General features: G+C 42.5%; 1 protein-coding gene across 2 annotated transcripts in view; it reads left to right on the top strand.

Moving 5' to 3' along the window:
• Nucleotides 1–410: 410 nt before the first annotated feature.
• Nucleotides 411–19631, top strand: part of si:ch211-288d18.1 (USP6 N-terminal-like protein) — a 43475-nt gene continuing 24254 nt past the window's right edge. The window contains exons 1-3 of one of the 2 annotated variants that reach the window (XM_024418454.2): nt 411–640; nt 4650–4723; nt 5302–5383. In XM_024418454.2, coding sequence (XP_024274222.1) covers nt 4716–4723; nt 5302–5383 — 90 coding nt within the window. In that variant the 5' untranslated portion in view covers nt 411–640; nt 4650–4715. The remainder of the gene's footprint in view (nt 641–4649; nt 4724–5301; nt 5384–19631) is intronic. The other variant, XM_024418455.2, reaches the window with a different exon arrangement.

Raw genomic sequence — 19631 nt, 5'->3', positions numbered from 1 at the left:
ATGCTGAACATCATGCCATATCATGCCATGGCCTAAAATACAAGGTATATTGCAATCACTGATCAATGATGCTAATAAACACTCCGGGTGAATGGTTACAGGTCTATTGACACAAATATTATATTTGATTTATTTTATAGTCCTGAAGAACTTGCTAGAGAGGGCTCCGTTCTCCACATGAGTACAACACTACACCGTGGTTGGTGTAAAGCATCCGCACAGCCGGCAGAGGGCGCCAAAGCACATAATAGACTTCACATCAGCCACCACTGTAGTGTACATGAGGTGAATCGGTTCGTAGAAACAAAATAGGACTGTAAATGCAGGAGGACTGTACCTTTAAGTCATCATCATCATCATCATACGACATACATATTTCGGTCACGCATGCCACGCTGCTGCGCCTGCTCAGTTTACCACAGACGGTTCAGTGACAAATGTACCACTATCCCGTTAGATGTAGGAAGCCCGTGTGCTCCAGTGTATACCCACTGTAGACTTGGCGGCTATTGTTGTGATTCCGCGATTTGGGTGACAGCTCCAGTGGATCAAAAAATTCCAGGAGCAACCGAATAATGAGAAGAGGGATTTACAATATTTCTACTGCACGGATAGCGCAGAGAGAGACCCACAATAAAAGGTAAATCATAATCAATATATTTCCTTTATTGTTTCGCCATTCGTGTGTAATTCCCCTGATGACATAATGCTACATTATAGGTTATTAAAATGCGGATGAATGCAACAACACTCGCTTGTGCGGTCGTGTTTAGCCTTTTGTGCGTTGCCTGTATTGCTTTTCTACAGGCTACAGTTTTGCTGACAACACCCAATTAATATAATCCCCTTGGTATTAATGTAGCCTTTCTCTGTAGCATGGCGAATATGGTTATAAACAGAAACACATCAGTAAGTTGATTTCCTGCTTAGGATAGGATTCAATAGATGGATTTGCATAGGTTGCCCAGCGTAAAATACACAGGAACACATTTTTCCTTCCTTTAAAAAAATAAGTATTTATTGTTTTGCAATATTATATATGCACTATATGTCGTTGTGGTAATGCACAGTTCGTTGTGTAATGAATGAATGTGTGTGTGTGTTTTTCATGCATGTTTGTGTCTTCCTGTGCATGTGTTCCTAACTCATTCCATTTGCACCTGTGTATGTGTGGGACAACTTTCTCGGGGCAAGTAAAGTCAAGTCAATCAGTTGGGGGCACGACCAGCTACGTAAACCCTCTCTGGCCTCTCTTCTGGTCTCTCTTCTGGCCTCTGCCCTGGCAGGGCAATGACATTCTCAGTAACTCCATATGCCTGCTATGATTTCAGACCACTGACCACATGGCAGTTTCTGCCAGATGCTTTGAAAAGTATGCAGCACATTCAGAGCTTTATAGCGAGGATCGCCATCGCCCGTGTTCCCTCTTCTGAGTTTGTTGTTCTGAAAGTAAGACCAGAGATAAAGAGGTGAAGCTGTTCCTGACCACCAGTAGCCTACCATATTGGTATTGATGTCTCCCGACCTGAGTTTCTTTGGTTAGGACGGGTGTGTTGTCACTTTTTTCTTTCTGCCCATTAAGATAAACTAACAAATGTTAGGCTTACAAGGTGGAGGCCAGGAGGGTCAAATGTCTTTCTCCTTGTAGTCACAGATATCAGTATCTGCTGACCATGTAGTTCCAGGTGTACTGTACTGTGCAGACATCAGCCTCAGTCATCTCCTCTGCTCTGTTTTATTTGTGCCAATGAGGGACCACTGTCTGTCTGGCAGACATGTGCTACATTCTCTACCTTACTGAATTATTCAGTAGGTCTAGACTGATTCACATTCTAGACATCCAGTCCTGTCTGGTAAGTTAAAGCATCCATGCAGTCGTTGTAATTATATTTTCAAATCATCACTTTATGTCTAATAACACTGTGTGTGTTTTATATTAATGAAAATACCTCCAAAATAATTTTTTTATACTTTATTTCCCTGAGCTTTCTTTTGGTCTTGAAATGGTCAGTCGGATCCTGTGGGCGTTTAGGAAGCAAATGTGAAGATATTTACATACACAGCCCTGATTGGTTGATAGGATGTTCTAGAGCTCACGCCTTACCCAGATGAACAGTCGTTGGTGTATTATAATCAGATCACATTGTGATGTCATGATGTGGTCCAAAAGTTCCATCCCACCTGAACAGCGAGTGACGTTTGAAATGCTATTAGCGCACACCCCGCTAACTAGCGAGCCATTTCACAACGGTTACACCAGCCTAATCTCGGGAGTTGATAGGCTTGAAGTCATAAACAGCGTAATGCTTGAAGCACAGCGAAGAGCTGCTGGCAAAACGCACAAAAGTGCTTTTTGAATGAATGCTTACGAGCATGCTGGTGCCTACCATCGCTCAGTCAAACTGCTCTATCAAATCATAGACTTAATTATGACATGAAAACACACAGAAATACGAGCCTTAGGTCATTAATATGGTCAAATCCGGAAACAAAACATTTATTCTTTCAGTGAAATCCGGAACTGTTCCGTATTTTATCTAACAGATGGCATCCCTGAGTACATATTGCTGTTACATTGCACAACCTTTTAATGTTATGTCATAATTATGTAAAATCCTGCCAAATTAGTTCGCAACTAGCCAGGCGGCCCAAACTGTTGCATATACCCTGACTCTACGTGCAATGAATGCAAGAGAAGTGACACAATTTCACCTGGTTAATATTGCCTGCTAACCTTTCTTTGAGCTAAATATACAGGTTTAAAAATATATCTTTCTGTGTATTGATTTTAAGAAAGGCATTGATGTTTATGGTTAGGTATACGTTGGAGCAACGACAGTCCTTTTTCGCGAATGCCCACCGCATCGATTGTATGCAACGCAGGACACGCTAGATAAACTAGTAATATCATCAGCCATGTGTAGTTATAACTAGTGATTATGATTGATTGATTGTTTTTTCTAAGATAAGTTTAATGCTAGCTAGCAACTTACCTTGGCTTCTTATTGCATTCGCGTAACAGACAGGCTCCTCGTGAGGCAGGTGGTTTAGAGCGTTGGACTAGTTAACCGTAAGGTTGCAAGATTGAATCCCTGAGCTGACAAGGTAAAAATCTGTCGTTCTGCCCCTGAACAAGGTAGTTAACCCACCGTTCCTAGGCCGTCATTGAAAATAAGAATGTGTTCTTAACTGACTTCCCTCGTTAAATAAAGTTATAAAAAAATAATTTTAAAAAATCAGCAAAATCGGCGTCCAAAAATACCAATTTCCGATTGTTATGAAAACTTGAAATCACCCTAATTAATCGGCCATTCCGATTCATCGGTCGACCTCTAGTTGAAAGCCAGTCACATATCTTCAGTTAAGAGATACCAGAGTGATGGAATTACATTTCCTTTGTTACGAAGCTGCCTTTGCAATCAAGTTGGAAAATAACAACCATTGGTTGTGTCATCCTGCCCCCAAAGATAGTGATAAGATCCAGATGTTGGACGTGTCCTGCTGTGGTCCAGATTATGACTGATCTGGAACCAGGACACTGGTAATGATGCAGCCCATGGAAAGTGTGGATTAACTGGGATTAGGCCCATCCCGCTGTTTTGTTTTGGAGACTACACTATAAACATTCTTGTGCTGTCGGGATCCCACTGATAAGGTCTGTTCATATGATGGATTGAGAGAAAAACCTGTGCTTGCTGGGGTGTAGCACCACAGAGGAATAGGCATACATATTCTACACTCTGTCATGTGTGGAAAGGTCAACTCAGTGAGGTCAGAATGCTTTGTAACAGGTTGGAGGGCCGTGAAATCAATATTCACCTCTCAGTCAAACGCATACTGCTGTAGGCCGACACTGGCTATCCATCTTCTCAAACAGGCCCACACAACGTACATCTGAGGGCCCTTGAAATGATTGCCTTCATACTTTTTGGATGATTGGCATTACCTAATTACATTGTGTGTGTGTGTGTGTGCGTGCGCGAGGTAGATTCCTATGTAGAGGAGGGTGCAGAGAGAGCGGGGAAGGGAGGATGAGGAAGATGGGGGTTAGCGGGTACTGTCAGCCAAACACTGGCAGGACTCTTGGATCCCAGGGGGCTTATATTACTGATCCACAGAACAGACAGACACACACACTGACATCCCCTTCACACACTGCCAACATATACATCCACATTGCTCTCTGCTTCTCAAACCTGTGTTCTGTTTAGCTTTCACACGTTAAAATCTGCAGTTTTTACTATGGTTTTATTATCTTAGTCAATAGACACACACAGTGGCCCACCAGGTTTTAAACTATGTCACCACTAAGGGCATGTGAAGTGCATTCAGCCATAGTGTGACACTGTGTCAACACTTAGCTGAGGAGTGGACACATGCTGGTCAGAGCTCTGTAGTGGAGCCGGTTACAGGCTTATGATCAACAATAGTGAATTAACCAACTGAATGGACAAAAACAATATCACCTCCTCTTTATACAGACCACTGCTTTTTTTAAAAATTAATCACCGATGTGTATCCAGTAGCCAGTTAGGCCGACATAAAATTAAGAGCATGTCTGTTATACTTTTGCCAACACATTTGGCCACAACCGTGCAAGCCAAAGCATCTCTGATTTGACATGGTTTGTTCTTTATTTGCCTTTTCAGATATTGACATGAAGAAAGACATTGAGACATTGATAGCAGAGGAACGCGCTGACATCATCTTGAAATATGATACGGTGGGTGGCGTTCATCAAATACGGCATTCAGAGGCTTTCAGGATGCTGTAAACTGTTTTATTAGTCATTTCTCGTTTACCGATGACCAAAATAACCCAAGCGACCTGTCCAACAAAGGCTTCTACAGTTGGAGAACTCCTAGATAAGGTTTGAAAGTTCATAGACATCAGTTCAGTTCTTACTTAGTTCCAGTAACAGTCATATTAGTTACAGAGCATAGCATAGCATAGCAATAGTGCTGTTTACCTCCAGGCCTGCATTGATGTATCCATATATAAGTTAGTCTAAGACCGGTCTACTTATGTAGGCAGACTGCACCACCTCCATCACCTTCCATAAACAAGGAAATAGATCAACCACACCAGTCAAAACCAAACCGCAAAGGTCTTGTTATGTCCACACATAAGCAAGTGCATTTTCTAATGCACATCCTTGATGATCAGATGTTGATTCACTTGGCCTGAGTTTGTACTTCAAACAACATGCATTCCATTTTCAGAACATGTCATGGAGTTATATCCCGTCTGACTGTTACCACATGTCCTCTCTGCCTGCGTGTTGTCCATCTGTTCACACAGGAGGAAGAGTTCACACTTGTTTGAGCGTGTCGTTAAAAAGCACGACCGTCGCTCTAAGAGGGATAAGAAAGAGAAACCGAGTGTGAGTGTGTGTGTGTTGCTAAGCATTGTCTGTGTGGGTTTATGAAGAAGCCTAATAGCATGCTTGTGGTTTGTTGTGTAACAGGAAATTATTATATACGTAATGCGATGTTGAGGAGATTTAGACATACATAAGCATCTAAAATGGTCACAGTTGCCAGGAAAACACAATCATACTGTAAGAGTATGTTGTTAATTCTATAAAACCTGGAGAAGTGTACATTCTAAAATGAAAGGTAATGCAGTCTATTTAGTGCAAACTAGAGGACGTGAACTTCAAGCGACCCAATTGCCCCAGCAATATCTGTCTGACAGTGTTCCCTCTTCAAATTGGGGTCAGCAGACACGCTGACACTGGAAAGAGCAAGAGGGAGGGAGAGCGAGATAGAGAACTACAGCGAATGAGACAGTTGACTCTCGAAATAGCAAGAGAGAGCGAGTAGGAATGAGACAGAGTTGAATTTAGCTCACAGGCAACGAGACATGAGAACATACTGTTTCTACAGCAGGAAAATAATCCTGCAGCAACAAGAAATGTGAGTTATAATTTTTATTGTAATTAATGGACCTTTTTGTAGAGTTTGATACACTTTTTGTAAGGGAATATTAAGTCTGATAGTTCAAAGTTGAAATGACAAACTTACAAGCCTTTTTAAACCCTAAATACACTACAAAGTAAAACATTTGCTGCATTGCAGGAAAGTTATCCTGCAATTGGGTGATCATATTAAGATCCTACATCTGTAGAGGGGACCATGTCTGGCCTTAGCAACACCTGCGACAACGGCCATAGCTAGACCATAGCAATAGATTACACCATGGTCTCTCTAAGCTACTGAACCAGAAATCAGGTGATTTCTGTCTGTCTGTAGAATACTACTGGCTATGAGGTGTTTGACTTTGAACAGAAGAACAGAAGAAGCACACACTGTCTCAGACCTCAGGTGGTGACAGAACAGACACCATGTTTTTAAGCACAATTCACCATGGGTGTTTTGTTTAATGTGATGTGCAGATGGCTTAGTCAGTGTGCCATTTCTGTTTCTGTTTGGCAAAGACAACAACTTGGCTGCCCTTTGATGTTGTCAACAAGGTTATGACTTATTATACAATGGGTGGGTCTAATCCTGAATGCTTATTGGTTGAAACTGCTTTCCAGCCGGTGTCTATTCCACGAGTTAAATCTTTGACGTTAAAATGCCTATTTACTCTGTTCCATCTGACTGCGAAATCCACTGTCTCATTAGCCCAGCCATCTCCACTATAACAAGCATCTAGGCATTATCTCTTTTAGACTGACACTTAGTTTTCAACAGTGGAGATTTGTATAAACCTTGCTGTCTGTCTCTCCAACATTTGCAACATTGTTTTAATATTCAAAATTCGATCTCCAGCTGTCACATAGTAATGAACGTGTCGGGAGTCGGGTTGAGACAGACAGGCAGGCAGTGTTTCTTGAATTCATGTGTTGGCATAATTTTTTATGGACATATACAAATAAAAATCTATAAAAAAACTGGTAAAACGAAACAATAACAGCTAGATTGCAGTCTTTCCAGCTTCAGTTTGAAGTGATTGTGTTAGCTGTGTTGTTGGCTAGCTCCTCTGAACAACAGTGTCCTGATCAGAGTGCATCATTAGCTCATTGTTATGGATGTATCAAATAAATGTCGCAAGAAAAAATGTTATTGGTCACATACACATATTTAGCAGATGTTATTGCGGGTGTAGCGAAATGCTTGAGTTCCTAGTCCCAACAGTGCAGCAGTTTCTAACAATACACACAAATCTAAAAGTAAAATAATGGAATTTATAAATATTAGGACGAGTGGCATTGACTAGAATACTGTAGAATACAGTATATAAACTCTGCAAAAAAAAAGATGCGTCTCTTTTTCAGGACCCTGTCATTCAAAGGGTTTAAACACTGTTCCCCATGCTTGTTCAATGAACCATAAACAATTAAAGAACATGCACCTGTGGAACGGTCGATAAGACACTAACAGCTTACAGACGGTAGGCAATTAAGGTCACAGTTATGAAAACTTAGGACACTAAAGAGGCCTTTCTACTGAATCTGAAAAACATCAAAAGAAAGATGCCCAGGGTCCCTGCTCATCTGCATGAACGTGCCTTGGGCATGCTGCAAGGAGGCATGAGCACTGCAGATGTGGCCAGGCCAATAAATTGCAATGTCCGTACTAAGACAGTGCTACAGGGAGACAGGACGGACAGCTGATCGTCCTCGCAGTGGCAGACCACGTGTAACAACACCTGCACAGGATCGGTACATCCGAACATCACACCTGCAGGACAGGTACAGGATGGCAACAACAACTGCCCGAGTTACACCAGGAACGCACAATCCCAACATCAGTGCTCAGACTGCCCACAATAGGCTGAGAGAGGCTGGACTGAGGGCTTGTAAGCCTGTTGTAAGGCAGGTCCTCACCAGACATCACTGGCAACAGCGTCGCCTATGGGCACACCAGGGGTGATGGTCAGATTTGCATTTATCGTCGATGGAATGAGCCTTACACCGAGGCCTGTACTCTGGAACGGGATTGATTTGGAGGTGGAGGGTCCGTGATGGTCTGGGCCGGTGTGTCACAGCATCATCGGACTGAGCTTGTTGTCATTGCAGGCATTCTCAACGCTGTGTGTTACAGGGAAGACATCCTCCTCCCTCATGTGGTACCCTTCCTGCAGGCTCATCCTGACATGACCCTCCAGCATGACAATGCCACCAGCCATACTGCTCGTTCTGTGCGTGACTTCCTGCAAGACAGGAATGTCAGTGTTCTGCCATTGCCAGCGAAGGGCCCAGATCTCAATCCTATTGAGCACGTCTGGGACCTGTTGGATCAGAGGGCTAGGGCCATTCCCCCCCGAAATGTCCGGAAACTTGCAGGTGCCTTGGTGAAAGAGTGGGGTAACATATCACAGCAAGAACTGGCAAATCTGGTGCAGTCCATGAGGAGGAGATGCACTGCAGTACTTAATGCAGCTGGTGGCCACACCAGATACCGACTGTTACTTTTGATTATTTTGACCCCCTCCCCTTTTGTTCAGGGACACATTATTTATTTTCTGTTAGTCGCATGTCTGTGGAACTTGTTCAGTTTATGTCTCAGTTGTTGAATCTTGTTATGTTATGTTCATAGAAATATTTACACATGTTAAGTTTGCTGAAAATAAACGCTGTTGACCGTGAGAGGACGTTTCTTTTTTTGCTGAGACTAGTGTTCCATTATTTAAGTGACCAGTGATTCCATCTCTATGTTCATAGGTCAGCAGCCTCTAACGTGCAGGGTGGTAGCCGGCTAGTGATGGCTATTCACTGCTTTCCCACAGTTCTGTTAACCTCTCTAGGGCTAGCGTCCCACCTGGCCAACATCCAGTGAGATTGCAGAGCACCAAATTCAAATACAGAAATACTCATTATAAAAATTCAGAAAAGATACAACTATTAAACACAGGTTTAAAGATGAACTTCTTGTGAATCCAACCATGGTGTCAGATTTCAAAAATGCTTTACGGCGAAAGCATACCTTACAATTATTTGAGAACATAACCCAGCAGACAAATCATTACAAACAGTAACCAGCCAAGTAGAAGAGTTACACAAGTCAGAAATAGAGATAAAATGAATCCCTTACCTTTGATGATCTTCATATTCATATTTGTACTCAGAAGACATTCATTTCTTCAATAAATGTTCCTTTTGTTCGATAAAGTCTCTCTTTATATCCGCAAACCTCTATATCCGCAAACAAAACTTTTGTTTGTGCGTTTTCTTCAGTAATCCACAGGCTCAAACGCAGTCACAACAAGCAGACAAAAAAATCCAAATTGTATCCGTAAAGTTCATGGAAACATGTCAAACATGTTTATATTCAATCCTCAGGTTGTTTTTAGCCTAAATTATCTATAATATTTCAACCGGACAATAACGTTGTCAATATTAAAGGTAAACAATAAATGCACTCCGTCTGGTTGCGTGCATGAAAAAGCTATGTGACATGGCAGCGTCCACTCAATCAGACTGCTCTTACTCCCTTATTTTTCAGAATACCAGCCTAAAACAATTTCTAAAGACTATACTCACAGACATTATTTTAACAGTTTTGGAAACTTTAGAGTGTTTTCTATCCAAATCTACTAATATATGCATATCCTATCTTCTGGGCCCGAGTAGGAGGCAGTTTAATTTGGGCATGCTTTTCATCCAAAATTCCAAATGCTGCTCCCTACCCTAGAGAAGTTAACAGTCTGATGGCCTTGAGATAGAAGCTGTTTTTAGCCTCTCGGTCTCAGGTTTGATGCACCTGTACTGACCTCACCTTCTGGATGATAGCGGGGGTGAACAAGCCGTGGCTTGGGTGGTTGATGTCAATGATGATCTTTTTGTCCTTCATGTGACATTGGGTGCTGTAGCTGTCCTGAAGAGCAGGCAGTGTGCCCCCGGGTGCTGAATCGGGCAGACTGCACCACTCTCTGGAGAGCCCTGCATTTGCGGACGGTGCAGTTGCCGTACCAGGCAGTAATACACCCCAACAGGTTGCTCTCAATTGTTCATCTGTAAAAGTTTGTGAGGATCTTGGGAGCCAAGACTCATTTCTTGAGGCTCCTGAGGTTGAAGAGGGGCTGTTGCGCCTTATTCGCCACACAGTCTGTGTGGGTGGACCATTTTAGATTGTCAGTGATGTGTACGCAGAGGAACTTTGAAGCCTTTCACCTTCTCCACTGCTGTCCCGTTGATATGGGTGGGGGCGTGATCCCTCTGCTGTCTCCTGAAGTCTATGATCAGTTCCTTAGTTTTGTTGACGTTGAGGGAGAGGTTATTTTCCTGGCACCTCTCGGCCAGGGCCCCCACCTCCTCCCTGTAGGCTGTCTCATCATTGTTGGCAATCAGGCCTGCTACTGTTGTGTCATCTACAAACTTGATGATTGAGTTGGAGGTGTGTGTGGCCACGCAGTCATGACTGAACAGGGAGTACAGGAGGGGGCTGAGCACGCATCCTCGTGGGGATCAGCATAGTGTAGGTGTTGTTTCCTACCTTCACCACCTGGGGGTTCACCACCTGGTGGTGGCCTGTCAGAAAGTCCAGGACCCAGTTGCACAGGGCGGGGTTCAGACCCAGGGCCCTGAGCTTAATGATGAGCTTGGATGGTACTACAGTGTTGAAGGCTGAACAATAATGAACAATATTCTTAGATAGTTATTCCTCTTGTCCAGATGGGATAGGGCTGTGCGCAGTGTGATGGCGATTGCATCATCTGTGGATCTATTAGTGCGGTATGCAAATTTAAATGGGTCTAGGGTGTCAGGTAAGGTGGAGGTGACATGATTCTTAACTAGCCTCTCAAATCACTTCATGATGACAGAAGTGAGTGCTACAGGTTGCTATTCATTTAGTTCAGTTACCTTTGCTTTCTTGGTTACAGGAACAGTGCTCGACATCTTGAAGCAAGTGAGGACAGCAGACAGGGATAGGGAGAGATTCAATATGTCCGTAAACACTCCAGCCAGCTGGTCTGCGCATGCTCTGAGGACGCAGCTAGGAATGCTGTCTGGGCCGACAGCCTTGCAAGGGTTAACACACATTAATGTCTTACTCATGTCAGCCACGAGTGTACTTATTTCTCATTTGCCTGAACGAGAGCCAGTCAGCCTGAGTATGTGTGTGCCAAGCCTTTCGCCAAATGGTATTCTTGAGGTGAAGTAACTCTTCAAGACCACAGTCGAACCAGGGGCTGAACCTGTTTTTAATTCTCATTTTCTCTATGGGGGAGTGTTTATTAACAATGGCACTGAAAATATAAAAAAGAACGTCCAAGCGTCTTCGATAGAGGGGATCAAGCTGACTCTATACCATTTTCTATATTCATTAACGTTTATTAGCAAGCATCTATGACAAATCAGGACAGGTCGTTTCACTGAGCAGCCATTACGAACACAGGCTGTAAAACAGTGATCACTAAGGTCATTACAGAGAACACCAGACTGATACCTATCAGGATTATTTGTGAGGATAACATCGAGGAGAGTAGCATTTTCTGGGTGTTTGTAGTCCTTGTGGGATTGGTAATAATCTGAGAAAGATTTAGGGAGTCCCATTGCTTTAATACTTGGTCAGGTGGTTTAAGCATGTCCCAGTTTAGGTCACCTGGCAGGACAAATTCAGTGTATGGGGCCAGGAGAGAGCTTAGGGCAGGTAAGGTACAGACTGGTGCTGATGGAGGACGATAGCACCCAGCAACAATAAAACAAATAGCTATTTGAAAGTTTAATGCTTAAAACCAGCAAATCAAATTGTTTGGGGACAGACTTGGTGGAGACAACCAAGCACTGAAGGTGTTCCTTGGTAAAGATTGCCACTCCCCCACCTATGGAAGATCTGTTTTACCCAAAAAAGGTTATAAACAGAAAGGTTAACATCAGTTTTCAAAACACTCTGCCTTAACCACGTCTCAGTAATGACTAACACATCTGGATTGGAGATGTGACCCCACTCTTGGGCCAGGGTGTACCTTCACATTTCCAGATATCATCAACAGTAATACAATCAAGGCACGGCAGAGGACAGGGAGAGCTCTGCAGTGCTGATATATGACATCTGAATGTGCATCAGATGGCAACAAGATCATATTGTACAGCAATTTCATCAGGTAACATGAATACAAAGCCGGCGAGAGGGGGTTAGAATGGGATGGGAGGCCAAAAGTCAGTGTAGAGAGTATATATATAATAGAGTAGAGTAGAATAGATAGAAATAGAGTCCCGAGTGTGGGAACAAACATAGTCTGTCCCACGGTTGGGTAAAGAAGGTCCGTAAGTCAGAAAAGCATGCAGGAGTCATGATGCAAATAGCAAAATGCACAAGAAAAAAGTATTTATATAACTCTTCAAGTAAAATATATCACTGTAATGTACTTTTCATTTTATTTTTCTTCTTGGCTTTCAAAATAGCATCAGACCAAACACCACTCACTCAGTTGGATGGTGTCCTTAGGTCTCTGCTGTTTGTTTGCTAGAGCCGTATAGCTTGGATAAAGGAAACATGGGTAGCAGTAATCTCTCCAGTTAATTTTGGCCAAAATTAGGTTGTAGGTTTGGAGTTTTGATCTGGAGTGAAGGCCTTGCTGTGGAGGGTAGCATCCTGCATATTTCCCTGCTGAAAAATCCAAGTTTATCTAACTCCAAATCTATCTTTTTCTAAAAAACATGTTAAAAAATGTGAGAGTTCAAATGCAGCTCTCTCACCTTCAGTTTATTTTGACTGCAGTGTTTGACGTGACTGTAAGTCAGCCGTAGTTGGCTAGCTAGCTAGTAAGGGATAAGAACGTTGACAGCCAGTATGGCAATAGAACATTTAGAATGAACGACTAGGTCGCGTCCATAGATACAAAACAAAAAGACTTAACGACTGGGTTGCATCTCTGGAAACCAAACCAAACCGATAGAACGAACGGCAGGCCAGTTTGGGTAGCTAGATTTGTGTCGGGACTATATCTTGTGGAAGGATGAAATAGTATGAATAAATTAATCAAAATAACGTTTTTAATGAAAATATGTAAATCATTATTTTAATATGTTGGTACTGCCCTCGTATCGTGTGTTTGGTGGATATATTGGCACGGTTTGGCATACCCATGCTCATTTATCCCCCAATCACCAGCTTCTCGGGCAGAATCACTTACAGTAAGTGTTAATTTTTTATTTATTTTTTATAATGTTTTTTTTCAGACACAGATAAAACAACAGTAGGGCAATAAATGATAATAAAGACAATGTATTCTTCAACATTCTTGTACATTTAGCCATGTGTTAATACATATACTGCATAAAATATACTGTGTATGCATTCTTGAATTATGTGCAAGTCATATGGTCTTGGTATTTACATTCTTTCAAGTGTACTAGAACGATAAACAAAGAATGACAGAAAACAACTGAACAAAAAACAAAAAAAGCAAAAAGAGTGGCTTAACCTGAGAATGTGTTTGAGCTCATGACATTAGGTGAGAGATAATGATTGAACTCATGACATTAGTGAACATCAATTTGTATTTGCATTTATTAGCGATCCCTATTTAGATGCTGCCAAGGCAGCAGCTACTGTACCTGGGGTTCAAACACATTGAGGCACTTACATTACACATAAAACAAAAGATAAAACAGTACATCATATAATATTATTACACCACTACACAGCTACAGTAAAATACAAAATGTATAATACCACCATACAACAATATTACAAAGTGTGTGTATGCTAACGTTGGTGTATATCCGTTTCTGTACCTGTGTGTCTCTTCACAGTACCTGCTGTTCCATAAGGTGTATTTTATCTGTTTTTTTTAAATCTGATTCTCATCTACTGCTTCCATCATTTACCTGATGCGGAATAGAGTTCTATTTAGTCATGGCTCTGTGTAGCACTGTGCGCCTCCCATAGTCTGTTCTGGACTTGGGGATTGTAAAGAGAACTCTGGTGGCATGTCTTGTGGGTTATGCATGGGTGTCCGAGCTGTGTGCTAGTATTCCAGGTGCGACAAAACTCGGGCCTGTAGGACCTGCCTTATTGATAGTGTTGTTAAGAAGGCAGAGCAGCGCTTTATTATGGATATACTTCTCCCCATTTTAGCTACTGTTGTATCAACGTGTTTTGACCAGGACAGTTTACGATCCATGGTTACTCCAAGCAGTTTAGTCACCTCAACTTTACTAAAACAATGCTTTCAGTTTTTGAAATATTTAGGACTAACTTATTCCTTGCCACACATTCTGGAACTAACTGCAACACTTTGTTAAGTGTTGCAGTCGTTTCAATTGTTGTAGTAGCTGACGTGTATAGTGCTGAGTCATCCGCATACATAGACTTTACTCAAAGTAAAGATTGAAAAAAGTAAGGGGCCTATATACAGTGGGGCAAAAAAGTATTTAGTCGGCCACCAATTGTGCATGTTCTCCCACTTAAAAAGATGAGAGAGGCCTGTAATTTTCATCATACACTTCAACTATGACTGACAAAATGAGGGAAAAAAATCCAGAAAATCACATTGTAGGATTTTTAATGAATTTATTTGCAAATTATGGTGGAAAGTAAGTATTTGGTCACCTACAAACAAGCAAGATTTCTGGCTTTCACAGACCTGTAACTTCTTCTTTAAGAGGCTCCTCTGTCCTCCACTCATTACCTGTATTAATGGCACCTGTTTGAACTTGTTATCAGTATAAAAGACACCTGTCCAGAACCTCAAACAGTCACACTCCAAACTCCACTATGGCCAAGACCAAAGAGCTGTCAAAGGACACCAGAAACAAAATTGTAGACCTGCACCAGGCTGGGAAGACTGAGTCTGCAATAGGTAAGCAACTTGGTTTGAAGAAATCAACTGTGGGAGCAATTATTAGGAAATGGAAGACATAAAAGACCACTGATAATCTCCCTCAATCTGGGGCTCCACGCAAGATCTCACCCCGTGGGGTCAAAATGATCACAAGAACGGTGAACAAAAATCCCAGAACCACACGGGGGGACCTAGTGAATGACCTGCAGAGAGCTGGGACCAAAGTAACAAAGCCTACCATCAGTAACACACTACGCTTCCAGGGACTCAAATCCTGCAGTGCCAGACGTGTCCCCCTGCTCAAGCCAGTACATGTCCAGGCCCGTCTGAAGTTTGCTAGAGAGCATTTGAATGATCCAGAAGAAGATTGGGAGAATGTCATATGGTCAGATGAAACCAAAATATAACTTTTTGGTAAAAACTCAACTCGTCGTGTTTGGAGGACAGAATGCTGAGTTGCATCCAAAGGATACCATACCTACTGTGAAGCATGGGGGTGGAAACATCATGCTTTGGGGCTGTTTTTCTGCAAAGGGACCAGGACGACTGATCCGTGTAAAGGAAAGAATGAATGGGGCCATGTATCGTGAGATTTTGAGTGAAAACCTCCTTCCATCAGCAAGGGCATTGAATATGAAACGTGGCTGGGTCTTTCAGCATGACAATGATCCCAAACATACCGCCCGGGCAATGAAGGATTGGCTTCGTAAGAAGCATTTCAAGGTCCTGGAGTGGCCTAGCCAGTCTCCAGATCTCAACCCCATAGAAAATCTTTGGAGGGAGTTGAAAGTCCGTGTTGCCCAGCAACAGCCCCAAAACATCACTGCTCTAGAGGAGATCTGCATGGAGGAATGGGCCAAAATACCAGTGTGTGAAAACCTTGTGAAGACTGACAGAAAACGTTTGACCTCTGTCATTGCCAGCAAAGGGTATATAAACAAAGTATTGAGATAAACTTTTGTTATTGACCAAATACTTATTTTCCACCATAATTTGCAAATAAATTCATTAAAAATCCTACAATGTGATTTTCTGGATTTTTTTTCTCATTTTGTATGTCATAGTTGAAGTGTACCTATGATGAAAATTACAGGCCTCTCTCATCTTTTTAAGTGGGAGAACTTGCACAATTGGTGGCTGACTAAAAACTTTTTTGCCCCACTGTAGATGGATGTACATGGATTATGTTGGAGATCCTTCCATTAAAAAACACCCTCTGTGTTCTATTAGGTAACTCTTTATCGACAATAAAGCAGGGGGTATAAAACCATAACACACATGTTTTTTCAGCAGCAGACTGATTGATAATGTTAAAATCCACACTGAAGTCTAACAAAACAGTCCCCACAATCTTTTGATCATCAATTTCTCTCAGCCAGTCATCATTCATTTGTGTTAGTGCTAAACTTGTTGAATGTCCTTCCCTATAAGCGTGCTGAAAGTCTGTTGTCCATTTGTTTACTGTAAAATAAAATACAGATTTAGTTTACAAAAGTTTACCAATGGGTTGATTGGTTGGCTGTTTGAGCCAGTAAAGTGGGCTTTACTATTCTTGGGTAGCGGAATAACTTTTGCTTCCCTCTAGCCCTGAGGGCACACACTTTCTAGTAGCCTTAGATTGAAGATAGGACAAATAGGAGTGGCAATATTGTCTGCTATTATCCATCCAAGTTGTCAGACCCCAGTGGCTTGTCATTGTTGATAAGCAAAACAATTATTGACAATGACAATGCTTGTCTTTCAGAATTTGGTCAGTTACACTTGGATGTGTAGTGTCAGCATTTATTGCAGGCATGTCATGCCTAAGTTTGTTAATATTGCCTATAAAAAATATCATTAAAGTAGTTGGCAATATCAATTGGTTTTGTGATGACTTAGTAATCTGATTCAATGAATGATGGAGTTGTTGGCCTTTTTGCCCAAAATGTAATTTAAGGTGCTCCAAAGCTTTTTACTATCATTATTTATTTAATTATCACTTTGCTTCATAGTATAGTTTCTTCTTCTTTTTATTCAGTTTCGTGATTCATTTCTCAATTTTCAGTACATTTAACAATCGGTTGTACTGCCAGACATATTTGCCATACATTTTGCCTCATCCCTTTCAACCATACCATTTTTTAAATTCCTCATAGATCCAAGGGGATTTAATTTTTTTACAGTCCTTTTCTTAATGGGCGCATGCTTATTAATAACTGGAATAAGCATTTCATAAATGTGTCAAGTGCAGCATCTGGTTGTTTATTACACACCACAGACCAGCAAATATTCTTTACATCATCAACATAAGAATCACTACAAAACATATTGTATGACCTCTTATACACTATGTATGGCCCAGCTTTTGGAACTTTGGTTTTCCTAGATACGGCTACTATATTGTGATCACTGCATCCAATGGCTTTGATTACTGCTTTAAGCACATTTCTGCAACATTAGTAAAGATGTGATCAATACGTGTTGATGATTTCATTCAAGTCAATAATGAAATCACCCAGAAAATATACCTCTCTGTTGATATCATATATATTATCAAGCATTTCACACATATTATCCAGATACTGACTGTTAGCGCTTGGTCTATAGCAGCTTCCCACACGAATGGGATTTACATGAGGCATATTACTTCAACAGTATTTAACCTGAAATTGTCTCTACACTTTACAGGACTGTGATTCTGAATACAGACCGCAACACCACCCCCAATGGCATGTCTGTCTTTTCTGTAGGTGTTATAACCATGTATTGCTACCACTGTATCGTCAAAGGTATTATCGAAGTGAGTTTCAGAGATAGTCAGAATATGACTGGCATCTGTTACTAGCAAGTTATTCATTTCAGGAACCTTGTTTCTTAGGCTTGTAGTGGAAATTCAGTTCTGAGAGAGACTTTGTCATTTCTTCAAACAATCATCTTTATTTAATATCGATTTAATTACTGCAATAATGAAACCATCGACCCCACACTCCGAAGTGTGTTGCCAAATGCTTAACATCTGCTTTTCATTATCAGTAATATAAGACCTAAAAATGCTTAGTCAGCCTGGTTCCAACCTTCCCATAAGACCCCTTGGTTCATGTCCTGGTTATCTGCAGGGGATGTTGTTTTACTTCCAATCTGGCTTAGATTCCTAGATGCCAGGAAGATGAGACAATGAGGCACTGTTCTAAACTCTTCCAGACTATCTCTATCTCGGGTCACACACACCACATCTTGTCTATAGAATGCCAGCTTTAGATTATCATTACCAAGTCATTGTCAGCTGAAGATACAGTTGATGTCAGAAGTTTACATACACTTAGGTTGGAGTCATTAAAACTCGTTTTTCAACCACTCCACAAATTTCTTGTTAACAAACTATAGTTTTGGGAAGTCAGTTAGGACATCTATTTTGTGCATGACACAAGTAATTTTTCCAACAATTGTTTACAGACAGATTATTTCACTAATAATGTAACGGTTCTCTTCTATCTCCTCCTCTGACGAAGAGGTGGAACAAGGATCGGACCAAAATGCAGCGTGTAGATTGCGATCCATGTTTAATCAACAAAACGTAAACACGAATCAATACAAACACTACAAAACAAATAAACGTAATGAAAACCAAAACAGCCTATACTTGTATCAACTAACACAGCGACAGGAACGAAGACACAAAGGACAATCACCCACGACAAACTCAAAGAATATGGCTGCCTAAATATGGTTCCCAATCAGAGACAACGATAAACACCTGCCTCTGATTGAGAACCACTCCAGACAGCCATAGACTTTGCTAGATACCCCACTAAGCTACAATCCCAATACCAACACCAAAACCCCAAGACAAAACACACCACAATACAAAAACCCCATGCCACACCCTGGCCTGACCCAATACATGAAGATAAACACAAAATACTTTGACCAGGGCGTGACAGAACCCCCCCCTAAGGTGCGGACTCCCGAACGCACCTCAAAACAATAGGGAGGGTCCGGGTGGGCGTCTGTCCATGGTGGCGGCTCCGGCACGGGACGTGGACCCCACTCAGTCAATGTCTTAGTCCCCTCTCCTCGCGTCCCCTGGATAGTCCACCCTCACCGCCGACCATGGCCTAGTAGTCCTCACCCAGAACCCCACTGGACTGAGGAGCAGATCGGGACTGAAGGACAGCTCGGGACTGAGGCAGCTCGGGACTGAGGGGAAGCTTGGGAGTGAGAGAAAGCTCGGGAGTGAGAGGGAACTCAGGAGTGAGAGGAAGCTCAGGAGTGAGAGGAAGCTCAGGAGTGAGAGGAAGCTCAGGCAGGTTGATGGATCTACCAGATCCTGGCTGGCTGGCAGATCCTGGCTGACTGGCGGATCCTGGCTGACTGGCGGATCCTGGCTGACTGGCGGATCCTGGCTGACTGGCGGATCCTGGCCGACTGGCGGATCCTGGCCGACTGGCGGATCCTGGCTGACTGACAGATCCTGGCCGACTGGCAGTTCTGGCAGATCCCGGCTGACTGGCGGATCTGGAAGAGTCTGGTTGACTAGCAGATCTGGAAGAGTCTGGTTGACTAGCAGATCTGGAAGAGTCTGGTTGACTGGCAGATCTGGAAGAGTCTGGCTGACTGGCAGATCTGGAAGAGTCTGGTTGACTGGCAGATCTGGAAGAGTCTGGCTGACTGGCGGATCTGGAAGAGTCTGGCTGACTGGCGGATCTGGAAGTCTGGCTGACTGGCGGATCTGGAAGAGTCTGGCTGACCGGCGGATCTGGAAGAGTCTGGCTGACTGGCGGATCCTGGCAGACTGAAAGATCTGGCTGCTCCATGCTGACTGGCGGCTCTGGCTGCTCCACGCTGACTGGCGGCTCTGGCTGCTCCATGTAGGCTGACAGCTCTGGCGGCTTCTTACAGACTGGCAGCTCTGG

The sequence above is a fragment of the Oncorhynchus tshawytscha genome, linkage group LG04, assembly GCF_018296145.1.
Source record: "Oncorhynchus tshawytscha isolate Ot180627B linkage group LG04, Otsh_v2.0, whole genome shotgun sequence".
Classification (NCBI taxonomy): domain Eukaryota; kingdom Metazoa; phylum Chordata; class Actinopteri; order Salmoniformes; family Salmonidae; genus Oncorhynchus; species Oncorhynchus tshawytscha.
The sequence above is the reverse complement of the archived record's forward strand: the minus strand, read 5'-3'. Positions and strand labels throughout refer to the sequence as shown.